At 38.6% G+C, this 17,256-nt stretch overlaps 1 protein-coding gene across 1 annotated transcript in view; it reads right to left on the bottom strand.

Annotated features, from left to right (window-relative positions):
- Positions 1-17,256, bottom strand: part of adam10a (ADAM metallopeptidase domain 10a) — a 170,143-nt gene that overhangs the window by 29,097 nt on the left and 123,790 nt on the right. The window contains exons 8-13 of the mRNA XM_043677449.1: positions 16,106-16,289; positions 13,663-13,826; positions 11,147-11,330; positions 10,650-10,800; positions 3,858-4,041; positions 2,899-3,001 (exon numbers count right to left, since the gene is read on the bottom strand). Coding sequence (XP_043533384.1) covers positions 2,899-3,001; positions 3,858-4,041; positions 10,650-10,800; positions 11,147-11,330; positions 13,663-13,826; positions 16,106-16,289 — 970 coding nt within the window. The remainder of the gene's footprint in view (positions 1-2,898; positions 3,002-3,857; positions 4,042-10,649; positions 10,801-11,146; positions 11,331-13,662; positions 13,827-16,105; positions 16,290-17,256) is intronic.

Genomic DNA, 17,256 nt, shown 5'->3' with positions numbered 1-17,256 from the left:
AGAGGCCCAGCAATCACCTCTCTAGCTTCCCACAGCGTTCAGGTCCTGGGGATTTATCCACCTTTAACCATTTTAAGACATCCAGCACTTCCTCCTCTGTAATCTGGTCATTTTGCAAGATGTCACCATCTATTTCCCTACAGTCTATTTCCATATCCTTTTCCACAGTAAATACTGATGCAAAATATTCATTTAGTATCTCCCCCATTTTCTGTGGCTCCACACAAAGGCCGCCTTGCTGATCTTTGAGGGGCCCTATTCTCTCCCTAGTTACCCTTTTGTCCTTAATATATTTGTAAAGACCCTTTGGATTCTCCTTAATTCTATTTGCCAAAGCTATCTCATGTCCCCGTTTTGCCCTCCTGATTTCCCACTTAAGTATACTGCTTTCTTTATACTCTAAGGATTCACTCGATCTATCCTGTCTATACTGACATATGCTTCCTTCTTTTTCTTAACCAAACCCTCAATTTCTTTAGTCATCCAGCATTCCCTATTCCTACCAGCCTTCCTTTTCACCCTGACAGGAATATACTTTCTCTGGATTCTTGCTGTCTCATTTCTGAAGGCTTCCCATTTTCCAGCCGTCCCTTTACCTGAAAACATCTGCCTCCACTCAGCTTTCGAAAGTTCTTGCCTCATACCATCAAAATTGACCTTTCTCCAATTTAGAACTTCAACTTTTGGATCTGCTCTATCCTTTTCCATCACTATTTTAAAATGAATAGAATTATGGTCACTGGTCCCAAACTGCTCCCCCACTGACACCTCAGTCACTGACACCTCAAGTGTTGCACCTTCTCTAGTAGGTACATCCACATACTGAATCAGAAAATTGTCTTGTATGCACTTCGGAAATTCCACTTCATCTAAACCTTTAACACTATGGCAGTTCCAGTCGATATTTGGAAAGTTAAAATCCCCTACCATAACTACCCTATTATTCTTACAGGTAGCTGAGATCTCCTTACAAGTTTTTTTCTCAATTTCCCTCTGACTATTGGGGGGTCTATAATACAATCCCAATAAGGTGATCATCCCTTTCTTATTTCTCAGTTCCACCCAAATAACTTCCCTGGATGCATTTCCGGGAATATCCTCCTGAGCACAGCTGTCATGCTATCCCTTATCAAAAATGCCACTTCCCCACCTCTCTTGCCTCCCCTCTTATCCTTCCTGTAGCATTAAACTGCCAGTCCTGCCCATCCCTGAGCCATGTTTCTGTAATTGCTATGATATCCCAGTCCCATGTTCCTAACCAAGCCATGAGTTCATCTGTCTTCCCTGTTAGGCCCCTTGCATTGAAATAAATGCAGTTTAATTTATTAGTCCTACCTTGTCCCTGTCGGCCCTGACTGTATGACTCACTTTTGTTCAGATGGTTATGGTGTTTATTTCCTCTCCTTTTTGCTCCATGATTATTTAGTATTTTTGGAATACTATTAGTGTCTTTGACTGAAGACTGATGCAAAGTATTAATTCAACTCCTCTGACATTTCTTCCTTCCCTATTCTTATTTTCACATCCTTGTTCACTAAAAGGGCCTCTGTTCACTTCGGCTTTTCTCCAACTTTTATATTTTTAAGCATCTCTTTCCATCCCATCTTGATATTCCTGGGAGGTTTACTCTGTTTATTTTCTCACTCATTATTTGACTAATTGTTTTGGTGGTTTTTGAAATTTTCCCAATCCTCTGGCTTACTATTACTCTTTTCCTCAATTAGTGTCCAATGATGACCATGAAACTGATTGTCAGAAAAATCCATCTGGTTCATTGATGTCCTTTTGGGAAGGAAATCTGCCTTCCTTACCTGGTCTGGCCTCGATATAACTCCATACCCATAGCAATGTGGTTGACTCTCAACTAGGCTCTAGGCAATTCGGGATGGGCAATCAATACTGACCTGGCCTACGGTGTCCATGTCCCATGAATGAATTAAAAAAGTTAAAAACTATGCGATTGGAAGATGTGTTTGATGACTATGCCGTTTATCATCAAATTGACAATGCAAGTACAATGATCAAAGTGTGTATAAATAGAATCTAGCAGAAAGGTGTGAGTACATGATATCAGTTAGACTTGCAGATAAAGCATTTGTAATCCTCATTCCGTGCTTGTTATAGGAACTACTGAACTAGTAACTGGAGATACAAAGCTTGAAATCAAAATCAAAATTGGGAAAATCAAAGTGATGCCAATCTCGCCAAGAAATATTCATAGAAAAGAACAAGTGTGAAAAGTCAAGTATGTAAGAAACAGTATGTTAGAAGTGCAATGACGAAAGAAGAACAAGATAACATTTGGATAGGATTTATTTCGCAATAAAAGCCAGTTACGAAGTAAAATTCTGAATAAATAACAAAGTGACTTGTGACAAGCTTGATTTGGAGTGTTGTTTTATATGGATCAGAGACTTGAAGTTTATTGGAAGTGGAAGTCAACTTGCTAAATATCGTTAAAATGAGAGTTTGAATGAGAATGGAAAGCATTAACGAGACAAAACAGTGACAAACTATGAGGTGCTGTTGAGTGAGCTCACAAAGAAATTCAAATTCACTTAATGCACTTAAGAACAGAAAGATATCCTAGGCCAGGTACATCTTACAAGGAATGTTATAAGTCATGATTTCAAGGTTATAGAACAAGAGGAAGAAAAATAATATTATTGCTGACTGACATGAAAATTGAACGAATCCCCAGGCAAATGAAAAGACTGGCATAGCACGGAGGAGAAAGAGAGGAAAGACTGCTATGAATCAAGGCTGTGTCTTTAGGTGGATCACACATTATAGTGATGACAACACATTTACTGAACTGCTGCAACTGCTTGAATCAAGTTTGTGCATCATCTGAAAATTGAGGAACTGGTAAATCTTCAAATATAACACGGCACTTACGTTTCTCCATACAGCAAACATGGCACAATTCGGTTTCATTTGTCAGACTTGAACATGTACACTCCATAAGCTTGTACTTCTCACAGATCGAACCAGAACATTGCTTTTTTTTGTGTGTGTTGGGGATGGAGGAGGAGGAGGAGGAAGAGGAGAAAGGACAATTATTTTTAACTCCAGTATTTGTTAACTACAACAGCAAATTCCTAGCTAGGGAAATAAAACCAACTTTGTCCATATTGAGTACGAACATTTATGAATCATTTATTTCAAGAAAAATGTATTTTAACTTATGTAAAGTTACTTCAACAATAAAAAGAATGAAACAAGCAGTTTACTTTTCAATGTTTCCTATAACAGGAACACGAAGTTATAAAATTGATATGATTTACAGATAAAAATCATGAGCTATTAGAAACAGGCCCCTCAGCCCAAGTCCATCCTGACCCATTCCCCTACTGTCCCGTATTTAACCCTGACTAAAGAACCTAACCTACACATCCCTGATCACTATGGGCAATTTAATATGGCCAATTCACTAACCTGCACAGCTTTAGGATTGTGGGAGGAACCCGGAGAAAACCCACACAGACACAGAGAGAACGTGCAAACTCCACACATACAGCCTGCCGAGGCTGGAATTGAACCCAGATCCCTGCTGCTGTGAGGCAACAGTGCTAACCACTGAGCCACCGTGTGGCCCTATTATGCGGATAGTGCCATTAAATACCTAAGAACATTTTCAAATCCATACCCATTTTTAAAAAATATAGTATTAAACATAACAAAACACAATATTCATGTAAAGGGAATTATACCTAATCATATGCATAAACTAATCTGACCCTGCACACTATGTACCAAAATTAAGTGTTATCTAAAAAAAAAACAGTTGCAGGTCCAACTGCTCTTAGACATATTCACAGAAAAGTACAGTGACATACACAATATGGACTACTTACTCCTTTGATACACACTTGGGTTCCTCTATTACAGAGGGTAAAATTGTCCTTGGGATCAGATGTTGGGCATATAGCTGTTCCACCACTACATTTCCCTTCCTTTGCACAATCGGAGTCATTACGGCATTTTTCATTGGCGGGCTTAAAAGTACATTGTCTGGTACAGCATGGTCCTTGACTTGGGCTACAACAAATGATTGCATTAAAAAAACAAGTTAATTCTAATTTATTTAAAAATAAACAAACACTCTTATGACATCCAATATTTATAAACGCCCAAAAATAATTAGCATCACTACACCTACTGCCTGGCTTACAATGCCACTGCAAAACATCAGTGATACCCAACACATGGTAGATGGAAAATTCATTAACAAGGAGTAAAGTATAGGAAATTTTCCCATTTAATATACAACCTTCAAACTAAATTCCACTACATATAATTTGTATAAGAATATAGAGTACTACTGGCTGTTTTGTTATGCAATGGGACTCTTCTGAAACAATTGCAATAAATCTCTCTTTGGAGTTGCTATGCACCTCCATTTTACTGTTGCTCCACACAAGGAAGTTTGGGACTTTAGGCTTTAACAAATGTGAAATAACTTCACGAAGGCCGGTATTGTGTCACCAAGTCACCCTTTATTTACACATGTATAGCAAAAGACAATGATCCAGCTAGCGCAAAGTTTGCTCCTAAAGCGAGCAGAATCTCTGACACTGCTGGTTTTTTTTTTCCCTTTTCTTTTATTTTTTGGCATTTCTTTTTCAATGTACAGGACAGAGCACAGAACCCTCTGACACCTCTTTTTTTTTTCCCACTACTAACCCCCACACTACCGCCTAACTGCGGTAGTGCTTATTTTTTTCCCCAGCACCCATGTGTGTGTGTGTGCAGGTGTGAGACACAGGGAGAGATACAAGGTGCACGAATCTTTATTGACACTGCTGTTTATGTTGGTTGGCCAGGGCTCCCTGATTGTGTTCCCTGATTGGGGCTGCATTCTGTGAATTTCATCTGGCTGACCTTGTTCTCATCTCGACATTCCTCTCTCTCTCTCTAAATTCTAGGATGTAGACCCGTTTCTTTCCCTGTAGCTTCTCCTGGGATATTTTTGCACCAAGTCCGGTTCCTCCAAATCTGCCTCAGATACTGACGGCGTGTATCGGATCGTGGCCTGCCTCTCGTACTCAGTGTCTCAGTAGAAACTGCTCTACTTCTGCGGGTGGTAACAGCGTTGAAACTGCGATATCTGCCTTGTTCATCACGTCCTCAAGAGGTTTCCTCAACGTTTAGCCAGGGCGGGGCCACAAGTTCTGATAGACCTTCTGGTTAGAGTCCAGAGTGAATCTTGGCAAAATCTGGTTCTGCAATCACTGAAACAGCCTTGCTGGTATCAGTCTCCATTAGAACCAGCTGACTATTTAAACAGATTTTTATTTTGATTTTTTCTGATTTGGATGCAAGCAATTTCATGTCTCAAACTAGATGCTGGTGGACTTTCCAGGGTGTGCACGGTCCAGGATACCGGCCTGAGTTCTCTTACTCAATTCAGGCCTAGTAGGACTCTTTTGCTGTCTCAAGTCCGCATACCGACAGTAGCTATAATGGCCTGTGTAATGAAGTAGGCCAGACCACTCAAAACATTCTTAAGCATTCAGCCCCAGACCATAACTTTGCAATTTGTGTACAGTGAAAATTACCTGGAGTACGATAGCTGGGTTGACTACTAGATTTTAACTGACAAAAATTTATTCACAAAGTTACACAATGAAACACAAAGAACAGAATAAAAAACCCCTACAGAACTCAATCTATCCAGCTAGACTTAATTATGCTGTTTTGAATACACACAAGTCCCAATAAGCAAACTCCCTTTAAAACCCAGTATAAATGGAGCACATGCTTACAGGTTGAAGTTGAAGGACAGAAGAGAGAGAGTGTTTCCACACAGCTCCCTGTTGAACTTCCCAGTTCAGAGTGAACTAGAACTGCTCAGCTCAGATAGCTAGAGAGCTGACTACTCCCCTCCCTTTATACAAGTCAATTCTAAAGAATGACCACTTTGACCTGAAGTCTCATCTGTTTACACATACACAAAAGGCCTCAAAAACCTTTTCAACTCTGTACCAAACCAGACTGAACAGAGCCCGACCCAGTTTATTGTCTTTGATTTGTTTGAGGAGCAGAGTCTCCTTGAGCCAAGGAACTGCTTTTAGGAAAAAAAGGGACTAGCTTTGTGACACCTGCCAGCCTGGATCCTCAAGAAAACATCAACCATTTGGCCAAGGCTTGGCTTTGTTTTGGGGTTTTGCTGTAGGCTGACCTCTGTTCAGGATATGTCCCAAGCTCAGTCTGACAGTCCGCTTCCATCGTAATACCCTGCAGCTCATTAGCCAGTTGTAGTGCCTGTTTGAAGTCCAGTTGGGGTTCTACTAGCAGGCACTTTTGCATGGACACATCATTAATCCCACGTACGAAACCAGTCTCTTGCATCTCACTTAGGGTTAAACAAAAATCTCATGCCTCTGCCAGTCACCTTAACTGCGTGAAAAAACCTGATCCGATTCCCCTGGTTTGCGAACTGCTGAGTAAAACCAATACAGTTTCAGAATTAGACGCAGCTTGGGGTGTAATATTCCTGAACTAAATCTGTCAACTCTTTTAGTATCTGGTGCCTCAGGAAACATTGGGTTTGTAATAACTGCAGGCCCACAAGTTGTCAGGATAATTTCTTGTCGCTTTTTCTCCTCCTAATATTTTTTCTTGGCAAAGGACAATGTATTCTTTCTCCAGTTTTCGATGACAGGATTGAACAAATCAAGTTTCACAAATAGCGGCACAATGCCAGAAATGTTAATCCCAACTTGGACAACTGTTGCAGTGAATCTCCTCAGGAAAATGCTTTTCTCTCATTGCTACTAAAATCTGCTCAAAGGCAGATGTCCTATCACCAAGTTACTTTTTATTTACACTTGCACAGTACAAGACAGATCTAACTAGCTCCTAGAGCAAGCAGAGCCCCTGGTGGAGGTGGGTTCTGCAGATGCTGGAGATTTGAGTCAAGATTAGAGTGGTGCTGGAAGAGCACAGCAGGTCAGACAGCATCCGAGAAGCAGGAAAATCGACGTTTCGGGCAAAAGCCCTTCATCAGGAACCCCTGACAGTCTTGTTAAATCTGTCAGCCAGGATTCCCTGACTGGACCAGACCAACCCCAATCAGGGAACTCATATTCTGAAGTCCACTTGGCTGATCTCTGTCCAATCACTAGAAACTGTTCATCCAGGAAATAAATTAAGCCAGTCATCTCGATATCGTTCAAGCAGGAAAGCTGCATCTAGATGGTTAAAATGTCGCAGGATAATCAAAACAGGACTTCATAACTAATCAGCTGGCATTTGTGACTGCAATTCTTGCACCATTTTAAATAAAAAGGTCTTAACATAAAATTGTAAAGATAATACCCAAGTTTTGAGATAGTCTCCTACCAAACTCAGCATGTTCTCCTTAGCATAACTTCAAATCTACCAACATTGCAGTAAATAAACTTCACATTTTTTCAAATAATGAATGGTAATAAATGTAAGTGAAGATAGCAACTTGTACAGTGATCTGTACTCAGCAACTTGTGATTAATCAAGTTTAACTTTTCATCAAAAACTTAAAACTGCATCAACTAATCTGTGGTAATTTTTTGTTGGTTTTGAAATTTTCCCAATCCTCTGGCATATTATTAATCGTTCTCACATTGTAAGTTTTTCCTTTCTATCTGGTGCTATCTTTACTTTCCCTGATTAATCATGCTTGGTTATCTCCCCCCTTGAATCCTCCTCCTTCACTGGAATTTGTTCCTGCTGTGATCCAAGAACTTTCTTAAAATCTCTGCCATTACTCCTCAACCATTTTTTTGCTCAACTGTTGCCCAAGTCCACCTCAGCAAGCTACCCATAATGTCTTCTTCTTCCTTTTTATTTCTTACTATCTCCCATATTGATTTGACATCATTCGATTCAAGACCATTTCATGCTGTCCAGTCTATCCCATCCATCCAAACAATGCGCTCTCCTTACCTTCTTGTTCCTGTCTTTCCTTTCTAAAACTCAAAATCCCTGGATAATTAATTCCCAATTCTGGAACCATGGCTATAATATCATAACCATTAACCTGTATTGTGTGGTAATTGCATCTATTTTGTTTTGAAAGGATAGATTTCCCTCCCCAAAAACATTAACAGACAGTTATGATATAGTCACCATTAGGTTTGCTTGTTATTCCAAGTTTTTATTGAATTCAAATTTTACCATTTAGCACTGCAACACTGGAACCCATGTCCTGAGAACATTAGCCTGGGGTTCTAGATTACTAGGAGAAAGTGAGGACTGCAGATGCTGGAGATCAGAGCTGAAAAATGTGTTGCTGGAAAAGCACAGCAGGTCAGGCAGCATCTTCCTGAAGAAGGGCTTAAGCTGGAAACATCGATTCTCCTGCTCCTTGGATGCTGCCTGACCTGCTGCGCTTTTCCAGCAACATATTTTTCAGTTCTAGATTACTAGTGTACCCATGCCACCAAGATGCTGCACAGGAGGCCATTAAGTTAAAATAAGGGCCCAAGGTGTCGGAGGCAAGGTGCAAGCATGGATAGAAGTTTGGCTGTCTGGCAAAAAGCAGAGAGTAGGGATAAGACAATCTTTCTCAGGATGGCAGCTGGTGACAAGTGGTGTTTCACAAGGCTGAGTGTTGGGAGCACAACTATTCACATTAATGATCTAGATAAAGGAACTCAGGGCATTCTGGCTAAGTTTGCTGATGATGCAAAGATAGGTAGAGGGGCAGGTAGTATTGAGGTGATGGGGAGGCTGCAGAAGGATTTGGACAGGTTAGGAGAGTGGGCAAAGAAATGGCAGATGAAGTACAGCATAGGAAAGTGTGAGGTCCTGTAGTTTGGTAGGAAGAATAAAGGCTTGGACTATTTTTTAAATGGGTAGAGTACTCAGAAGTCTGAAATGTAAAGACACTTGGGGGTTCTAGCCCAGGATTCTCGCCACAAGGTAAACTTGTAGGTTGAGTGAGTAGTTAGGAAGACAAATGCAATGATGACATTTATTTTAAGAGGACTTGAACATAAAAGCAGGGATGTATTTTTGAGGGTCTAAGACCACATTTGGAGTATTGTGCATAGTTTTGGGCCCCAGTCATCAGGAAGGATGTACGAGCCTGGAGTGTGTTCAGAGGAGATTCACAAGAATGGTCCCAGGAACGAAAAGCTTAACATATGATTTCATTCAAACATACAGAATATTGAATGGCCTGGACTGAGTAGACGTGGGGAAGATGTGTCCATTGGTAGGAGACTAGGACCCGAAGGCATTGCCTTAGAGTAGAGACCTTTCAGAACAGAGATAAGCCAGAGTCTTCAGCCAGAGTGATGAATCTATGGAATTCATTGTCACAGAAGGCTGTGGAGGTCAGGTCATTGAATATATTTAAGACCGAAATAGATAGATTCTTGAGTATCAAGAGGATCAAGGGTTACGGGGAGAAAGCGGGACAATGGAGTTGAGAAACTTATCAGCCATGACTGAATGGCAGAGCAGACTTCATGGGCTGAATGGCCTAATTTCTGTTCCTATGATTTATGGTCTAATTCCCCAATGTTAAAAGACATTGGGGTAGACTAGAGAGAGACAGACAATTCAGAAGTAATGTGTACATGGGGCAAACAGCAAAACCAAGTAGCCAGAGGGGAGGCTAACCCAAAAGATCCATGTAATGTCCTGGAGATCCAGGTTCAAGTCCTGACATGAAAGATGATGGAATTTGAATTCAACAAACAATGTGGCATTAAGACTAAAAAAAACCTGTAAACTAAACATCCTTTGTATGTGTTGCAGTATCGGTAAAGCTCTAAGTTACTGTTTATTTCAATTTCTGCCGTGGGAGAAGCTCAGAACAAGGTCAATTCTATTAACTTCTCTGCTTCCTTCAGCAGTTGAATGCAAATGCCATTGTTGAAAAGTGAGGGACGAAGTAGTGTCAATCTGTGAATTAACCAGTAGCAAGAACGCAGTATGATCGAGGTTACACCTATGGTATAACGAGTTATGCCAAACAACTAAATTACTCTTGTATCAGATAAATCCATTGCTGCAAGACATGAATGTAAGACCTTATGAGACCTACATCCTAGATCAATAAACCAGGCCTATGAATTTTACATTGAACAATATCACAGTCAAGCAAATTCTACAATTTTAAGTTGGATTGAACTTTAAGAAACCTTTTTAAACACAATCATTGAAGTGGACATCTATGAGTTGAAAATAATAACACTCAGGATTTGAAGCTTCATAAGTCACAATGGTTGCAGCAACTTGAAATCCCAGGAGAATTTCTCTCATTGTGGTTGTTTGAGTTGACCAAGTCAGATCAAAAATGAAATCAGCTTTAACTGATGTCTGTTTGGAGCATCTGTCAACTTGAGACTGATCTTAGCAATAAACCTGTTGCTGTACCCTATTTGGACTATCAACAATTTAAATTTATGTTTAAATCACAATTGAATGTTCCTCCTCTTTGCTCTCAATTGTTCAATTTTTAAAAAGAAATAAAGATTTTATACATACAGATCTGTTACAAAGAATAGTTGTTATTGCAGTTGCCTCAGTAAACGAAAGCTCCACCCCAATCATACGCTGAGCCCTGAATATAGCACTTGGTTCAATGCAGGTGAGATGGATAAAGCAAAAAATAAAACCGCTCAACACAAAGTCTTTGCAGCTTAAATGCTTACCTGCACTGTTTGTTTGGTTTAAGCTTGCATTTCTTCTCTTCGGCCTCATTTGCGTTATAGCAGCATTCATCTCTGCATTGGTCACTGTAACCACAATCACATTCTTCCCCCTCTTCAACTAAACCATTGCCACAAATGGGTTTACCAGATTCTTTAAAAAGAAAATTCAAAGTTAGTATCAACATTGAGTGCATAAGTGAACTCTCAACAACTCAGATGCCACTTCTGAATTTACAAACACTAATCCAGAACAGAGCAGCAACAACAGGTAACTCATTACCCAGTGCTGAGATGGAAACAGGCATGTTGCATTAGCTGAAAACAGTAAAAAATGTCAAACTCAAATAAAACATATTTTAAAAACTGCAGCTTGTTAGTTGGATCCCTAAAGACAGAACCTGGATAGCACAAATATTTTATTTCTAATATAGAACTGTACCATGAAAAAGCTTAAATTATAATTTACTACTTCTGTTCAGTGGTGTTTTTATACTTACCAACAAAACAGTGGTTTCTTTTCTTGTCAAGGACCTGACTGATGTTTTTAATGCTACAGGTAGAGAATTTATTGTTGTTCTGTTTATCACCAGATGTAGCGCGTGCATACATAATATAATTGCCTTTTTCTTTCAGGTCTCCAGACTTGGATTCTCCTGGGGTACATTCAGAGCCAGAATCATGCTGAGGAGATAAATAAAAACAATAGGACGCTGAATTTCATTGACAGCTTTGTTAGCCTTTGTATCTCTGCTCACTGTGATAAATATAACAGATGGGCAAGATCCAACCAAAAAAAACCCACCAACATTTCTCATTCAGATCACACAAAATATTGCAAGTTTAAAAAGCTAATTCAATGTTTAAAAAAACGAAATAAATATCCAAACAAGTTGTTTTTCCCATCGTTACGTCTGGACTTAAATCTTGCACAGCAAAGAAGAAATTATCAGTTACACACTTCTATCACACACCCTCATGCAATTTCTTAGTAACTGACAAAAACAGAGTTGAAACCAGATCAGAGGTCCGCACTTCTCTTTAAATACCTGCATTTTATCAAACAATGTCTTCACAGCAATTTATCCTTTGTAACCAAGAGCTAAAATAGAGGGAGGCATCACCAAGTTGAGAAGATTTTAGCATCACAATGTTATATTAATGTGCTTTTTGTGGATCTTTAATCTTTATTACTTCACACATCAACAAATACATTAATTTTTTAACTTCATATTTTAGATTAGAGGACTTGGGCAGAGTGGAAAAGTGCAATTATACTTTTGCAACATTAACCCAGAACCCCTTCCTACATTTTCTCCTACCTACCTAATAAATCCAATCTGATCAAAAGTCTGTTCATTTTCATGTTACACTTATTATGAATTTCGGCATTCCACATCATATAACTAAATTACTATTCCTTTGAAAATTCCAAAAAGGTTAATACTTTGAAGCATTCTTCTATTTCGGAGGATTTGTTGCTGCAGCTTTCAGATCTCCACTTACTCTTCACAGAATGAGATCTGCGTGTCTTCATCAGAGTCCCATTTTCAGGCTACCGTTGCTTTAGCAGTACTGATGGTCACACTTTCTCCCTATTACAATAATTACTGTTTCTTACCTGAACAATTGAACTTCTTTCCTTACTTTGCAATACTCCAACTACACAGTTTTTGACAGTGATTTAGTCTTGATCAATATAAACTATTTATGTGCATTATACCTTTAACCACATGCAAGTCTTGGAACTGTACCGCAAATGCTACGTGCAAGTATGACAGAAACAAAGGCTAAGTTGCACATGCACCCAATTTTGTACTCACAAAACAAGCTAAAAGTAGCATGTTAAAAGCATTTTTTTAAACAAACTTTTGCAGCAAAAGATAACAATGACAATTCATATAACTGACCAGAGGATGTGCCAAATCCACAGCAATCTTTTACAAGGAGTCATTCAGCAGGTGAACCATATTTTTAGAAGTAAAACATTGTAGATATTGAGTTAGAATTCTGATGAGAAGTCAGCAACTTGAAATGCCCCTCCCTCTCTCCAGAGGTTCCCCGATTTGCTGAATGTTTCCCAGCAAATTTGTGTTTCTGGAGATCAGATTTCTTGTTTAGTTCTACTAGATGTTAGGCTTAAAGAAACAGCACAGGTTAAAACAGCTGCATTTCAACAGCAGCAGTTTTCTGCAGTAGTAACAGGATGATCAAAATCCCCAAACTGGAGAACACTCTAAATCTGAAATTACACACTTAAAATATTTTATGCTAGGAATAGGCTGGGCTGTTTTCCCTGGAGCACAGGCTGAGGGGCGACCATATAGAGGTATATAAATCATGAGGAGTAATGGATAGAGTAAATAGACAAGGTCTTTTCCCTGGGGTGGGCCGGGTCGAGAACTAGCAGGCAGAGGTTAAGGGTGAGAAGGGAAAGAATTAAAAGAGACCTAAGGGGCAACTTTTTCACGCAGAGTGTGGTGTGTGTATGGAATGAGGTGCCAGAACAAGTGGTGGAGGCTGGTACAATCACAACATTTAAAAGGCATCTGGATGGGTACATGAATAAGATGGGTTTAGAGGGATATGGACCAAGTGTTGGCAAATGGGACTAGATTACTTTAGGATATCTGGTCAGTATGGACAAGTTGGATCAAAGGGTCTGTTTCTGTTCTGTACATCTCTATGACTAAATATCTAAGGAGTTCACTACAGGTCATTCTGCTATAACGCGACAGTTTCATTCCTCTGCAACCCCATGTTATAGAAAATTGCACTATGGAAAACCGCTACAGAAAATCACGCTGTAGAAGATCACCAAACCTGTTCAGCAGAATGTTTGTGTTATCCAAATATCGTCCACAATTTGTCAAACACATAATAGCCAATGCGCATTGATGAAATGTATGTTACAACCAGAATGACCTGCAATTTAATTAGTGACTCTCTAAGATTTCCAAGGGAAATGAGCAGGAGCTAAATTAATTAAAGCAAATTATATTAGTTTGATACTTACTGGAGAACCAAAGTTGTGCCCTACTTCATGAGCAAATGTGATGTGAGAGACTTTAGGAGGAACATGAGAGCCATAGTTTTGAACAGTGATGATTCCAGTATTGAGTGATTTCTTCTTGCCATCAGAATAAAGTTTACTTTTTTCACATATCCCCCCGGAGCTCCCTATAGTCGAGAAACAGAAAATAAACGGATCAGTACTTAAAAGTACAAAAATATTTTGAGCTGTATTTCATCAACCAACAGAAACATGGCACGCTTTCATATTGCTTGATTGTGATTCAGTGGGGAAAAAAGGAAAGCAATAAATGAGGTATTCCATACAAACAAGATTTGAACAATTTTAGAGACTGCATCCACAACTGCAAAAGCTAAAATCATAAGAATCTGATTACACTTCTTGTTAGTGCAACAAAGCTAATAATGGTCAATAAGCAGCTCTTTCACTAACCAGTGACATCAAAAAATACTAGATTTTCTTTCAAAATTAGCAGCCATGATGTTCCTCTTACTAGGGAACCTGCTTATTCTGGAATACAAATGGTATTTAATCCAAATAGTTTTTGTATCATATGGATATACCGCAGCTCATGAAAGACAAACTGTATTGTGGATAATTTTTTTAAAAAATTTATATATTTTGTTAGAGGTGTTTTCCTGGGTGTAAACACATATGAGCCCTTTATCATGGGGCAGTAAATACAGAACTTATTTGTTAAAAAAAATCACTCATAATGGTGGTTTTCTACTTCCAAGAGTAGTTTCCTTTTAATTTAGAAAGCTGACAGCTCAGTGGCTTTGATTTTGTTTTTGAGAGAGATATTTAACTTGCTTGGTTGTTCTTTGCTATTTCCTGGTATCAGTTTCATTGAAGGGATAAACCTTAAATTGTTTACCCATTTGCACTGTTTCCAGTCTGGGGTATTCTTTATTGAGATGTTAATTAACAACAAGTAAAAGCTCCCAAGTCCCCTTCTTGTATGTCAAGAGACTGGAGCCACTGCAGCACCCACTGCTTTCTGGCAGGATAACAGCATCCACACAATGGAACAAAAATAACGGTTTCAAACAGCCAGAGGGACAACAAAAAAAAGCTGTCTTTTGAAGTATTAAAAGGACTGGTGAGACCTGGCTAAACTCAGTAGTTTTAAACGTGACAGCAATCATATCCTTTCAAGTTGCCACTCTCACTTAAGCCTTTGTTTATTCTACGCATCCACTGTCAATTGACTCAAAATTAAATATTTGACTCTCTGCTACATTTTATCTGGATGGCTCTGATATATTGCAGTGGGTCAACAGATTCAGAGATAACAAAGCTAAAAAATAATTAGCTGCTTGTAGCAACTAGTGAATTGAATTTTCATTCAGCTAATGCTTCAGAGCAACCAGCATAACCATATTAATCACTGTGCACTTGGTGCAGACTCTCAATTTCCCACATGACCAATGCTTCATAGGTGGAGAGTCTAAAACTGTAATAACTTTTATAGCACTTTAGTGGGAAACTGAATATTTAAACAATTCAGGGGCATCTTCCTCCTGTCAGGAAAACAGGAAGCATGCACAAGAAACTCTACATTTCAATATTGTTGCTGGCTTGCAAAAAAATGATGAGAAAACAAGGAATAAATGTCACAAATCCCATTGCAACTTAAATCTGATCAAATGTACAAAACCATGGAAACAGTTCAACATGAATAAAGTAAGCAACAATTTAAGTAACATGAATTTACAAGTAATAACAGTTTCACATTTTAATTATATTTTTTCACAAATATTGTCTCTAGATTTATTGCTGCAGCTCATGATACCTGATTAGAGTTTTCAGTTTGATCCCAAATATGGAGTAACCTCCATTTATTCACATGGGCAGACAATTTCCTTCATTTGCAATAAAGCTTCAAAAATAAAAAAAAAGCTTTACAACTACACCATACTTCAAGATGACACATTAAGGATCTCTGCAACATATTCTAGAAATATTATGGGCATGAAATGTCAAAGGCATGAGTCATTAAAATCTTCACAAAATATCTGAGACAAAGCAAGCATCTTTGTTATAAACTAATGAATCAGTTAAGCCCAATTCATTGTTCCCCTTGACTGGTTAGAATTTTAACTTTTTTGAAATGGTGAAACTACTTCCAAAGCTCGTTGCCTGATTTAAACGCACATGAAAGTACAAGTGAGTTACTTATACTACAGCAAAAACCCAATCTTCAAAAATTATTTGAACAAGGAAAGTTTTTTAAACAAGTAACTTATTTTAACCAAGACTACCATCCTATCTAATCATTCTTAAAACTATAATTTCTAATAAATATACCTTGCTTGTACTCATTGTTCAAGTAAGGTCTGTGTTGGAAATAACTAGCAATTTTGGTCATTGTTTCTCAACAAAATACAGGTTGTTGGGAACAGCAAACTCTGCAAACATTTACCTGCTGGTGCTCCAACCCAAGCCAGTCCCAGAACCCCGTCATCAAAATCACGATCTGTAAACACGTAGGCTAAGCAATAATTGTCATGATTCTGCTCAGAATTGAGTTCAAGGAATTTCTCCACACCAATGTTGGAAAACCTAAATGGGTTGCTTCTATCTTTTTCATCACTCGTGGTGTTGATCTGAAAGGCAGTGTTGTTCATTGTGTTAGTTAAGACAGTGTAAAAAAAAAAGGATATCTTTTCTGGGGATCACACACAATAAGGTAAATGAATAAATGTATTAAATGATTATTTATTTCTCTCAATGCATTATACACTGACCATATGAAAATGTTGCTTTTGTCAAACCTAATCCTTTATATGCATGCATATGCCCACCCATACTTTGACACACACACTCTCTCTACAAGGATTTAAAGCAATTATCTCATTCAATTACTGTTTATTTTATCAAGACTATCTTTGTCACTCATTTCCAAGGTAGTTCTTCTTCTATGTGAAACGTTGGGCAGACATTGATGTGAACAGTGAAAGGAGCACTCCAGGGAAAAAAAAAGCTTATTATTTATGCACAATAATTTATTGAATAGTAATTCTGGTGTCAGGCAGTTACTTCTCAAATTCAGCAATTCCCTCCAACCTTCAGAATGCCTTGCCATGGTTACAAGTGATAGAATGGGAGCAGGCCAAGATTGAGGATAGAATGAGTGTTGAAACTAGCTGCTAACACACACTCCGTAGGTAACACAATGGGGCACTAAAGAAATGCAGCATATTAGATAACATACAAATCCTTTACCAGACTTCAAAAGACAGATGCTCAATGATCTCAAGTAGTGAACCTTAGTGGACTCTGAGAACACAAAACAAGTTGAAATGCAAAGAACTCCATACAAGGGGAAGTTGGAGGGTTTGGAATACGGGACCAGTAAGCTTTGCAATTTTCTTGTCTAGAAATAATTTAACCTTTAGTAAATGATTTTAGGTTTTAGAAAAATACGCATGCAACAACACAGGAGATGGAGAACCAGAAATATTACTGGATTAATTCTGAAAAAACCTCAGCAAGGTGACTAGCATTCGACTAACACTGGTATCTGATGCATACTGTGAAACAGTGATGACCTCCTTTTCAAAATACAAAGTT

This window comes from Chiloscyllium plagiosum, chromosome 36 (genome assembly GCF_004010195.1).
Source record: "Chiloscyllium plagiosum isolate BGI_BamShark_2017 chromosome 36, ASM401019v2, whole genome shotgun sequence".
Lineage (NCBI taxonomy): Eukaryota > Metazoa > Chordata > Chondrichthyes > Orectolobiformes > Hemiscylliidae > Chiloscyllium > Chiloscyllium plagiosum.
This window is presented reverse-complemented; position numbering and strand designations above follow the sequence as displayed.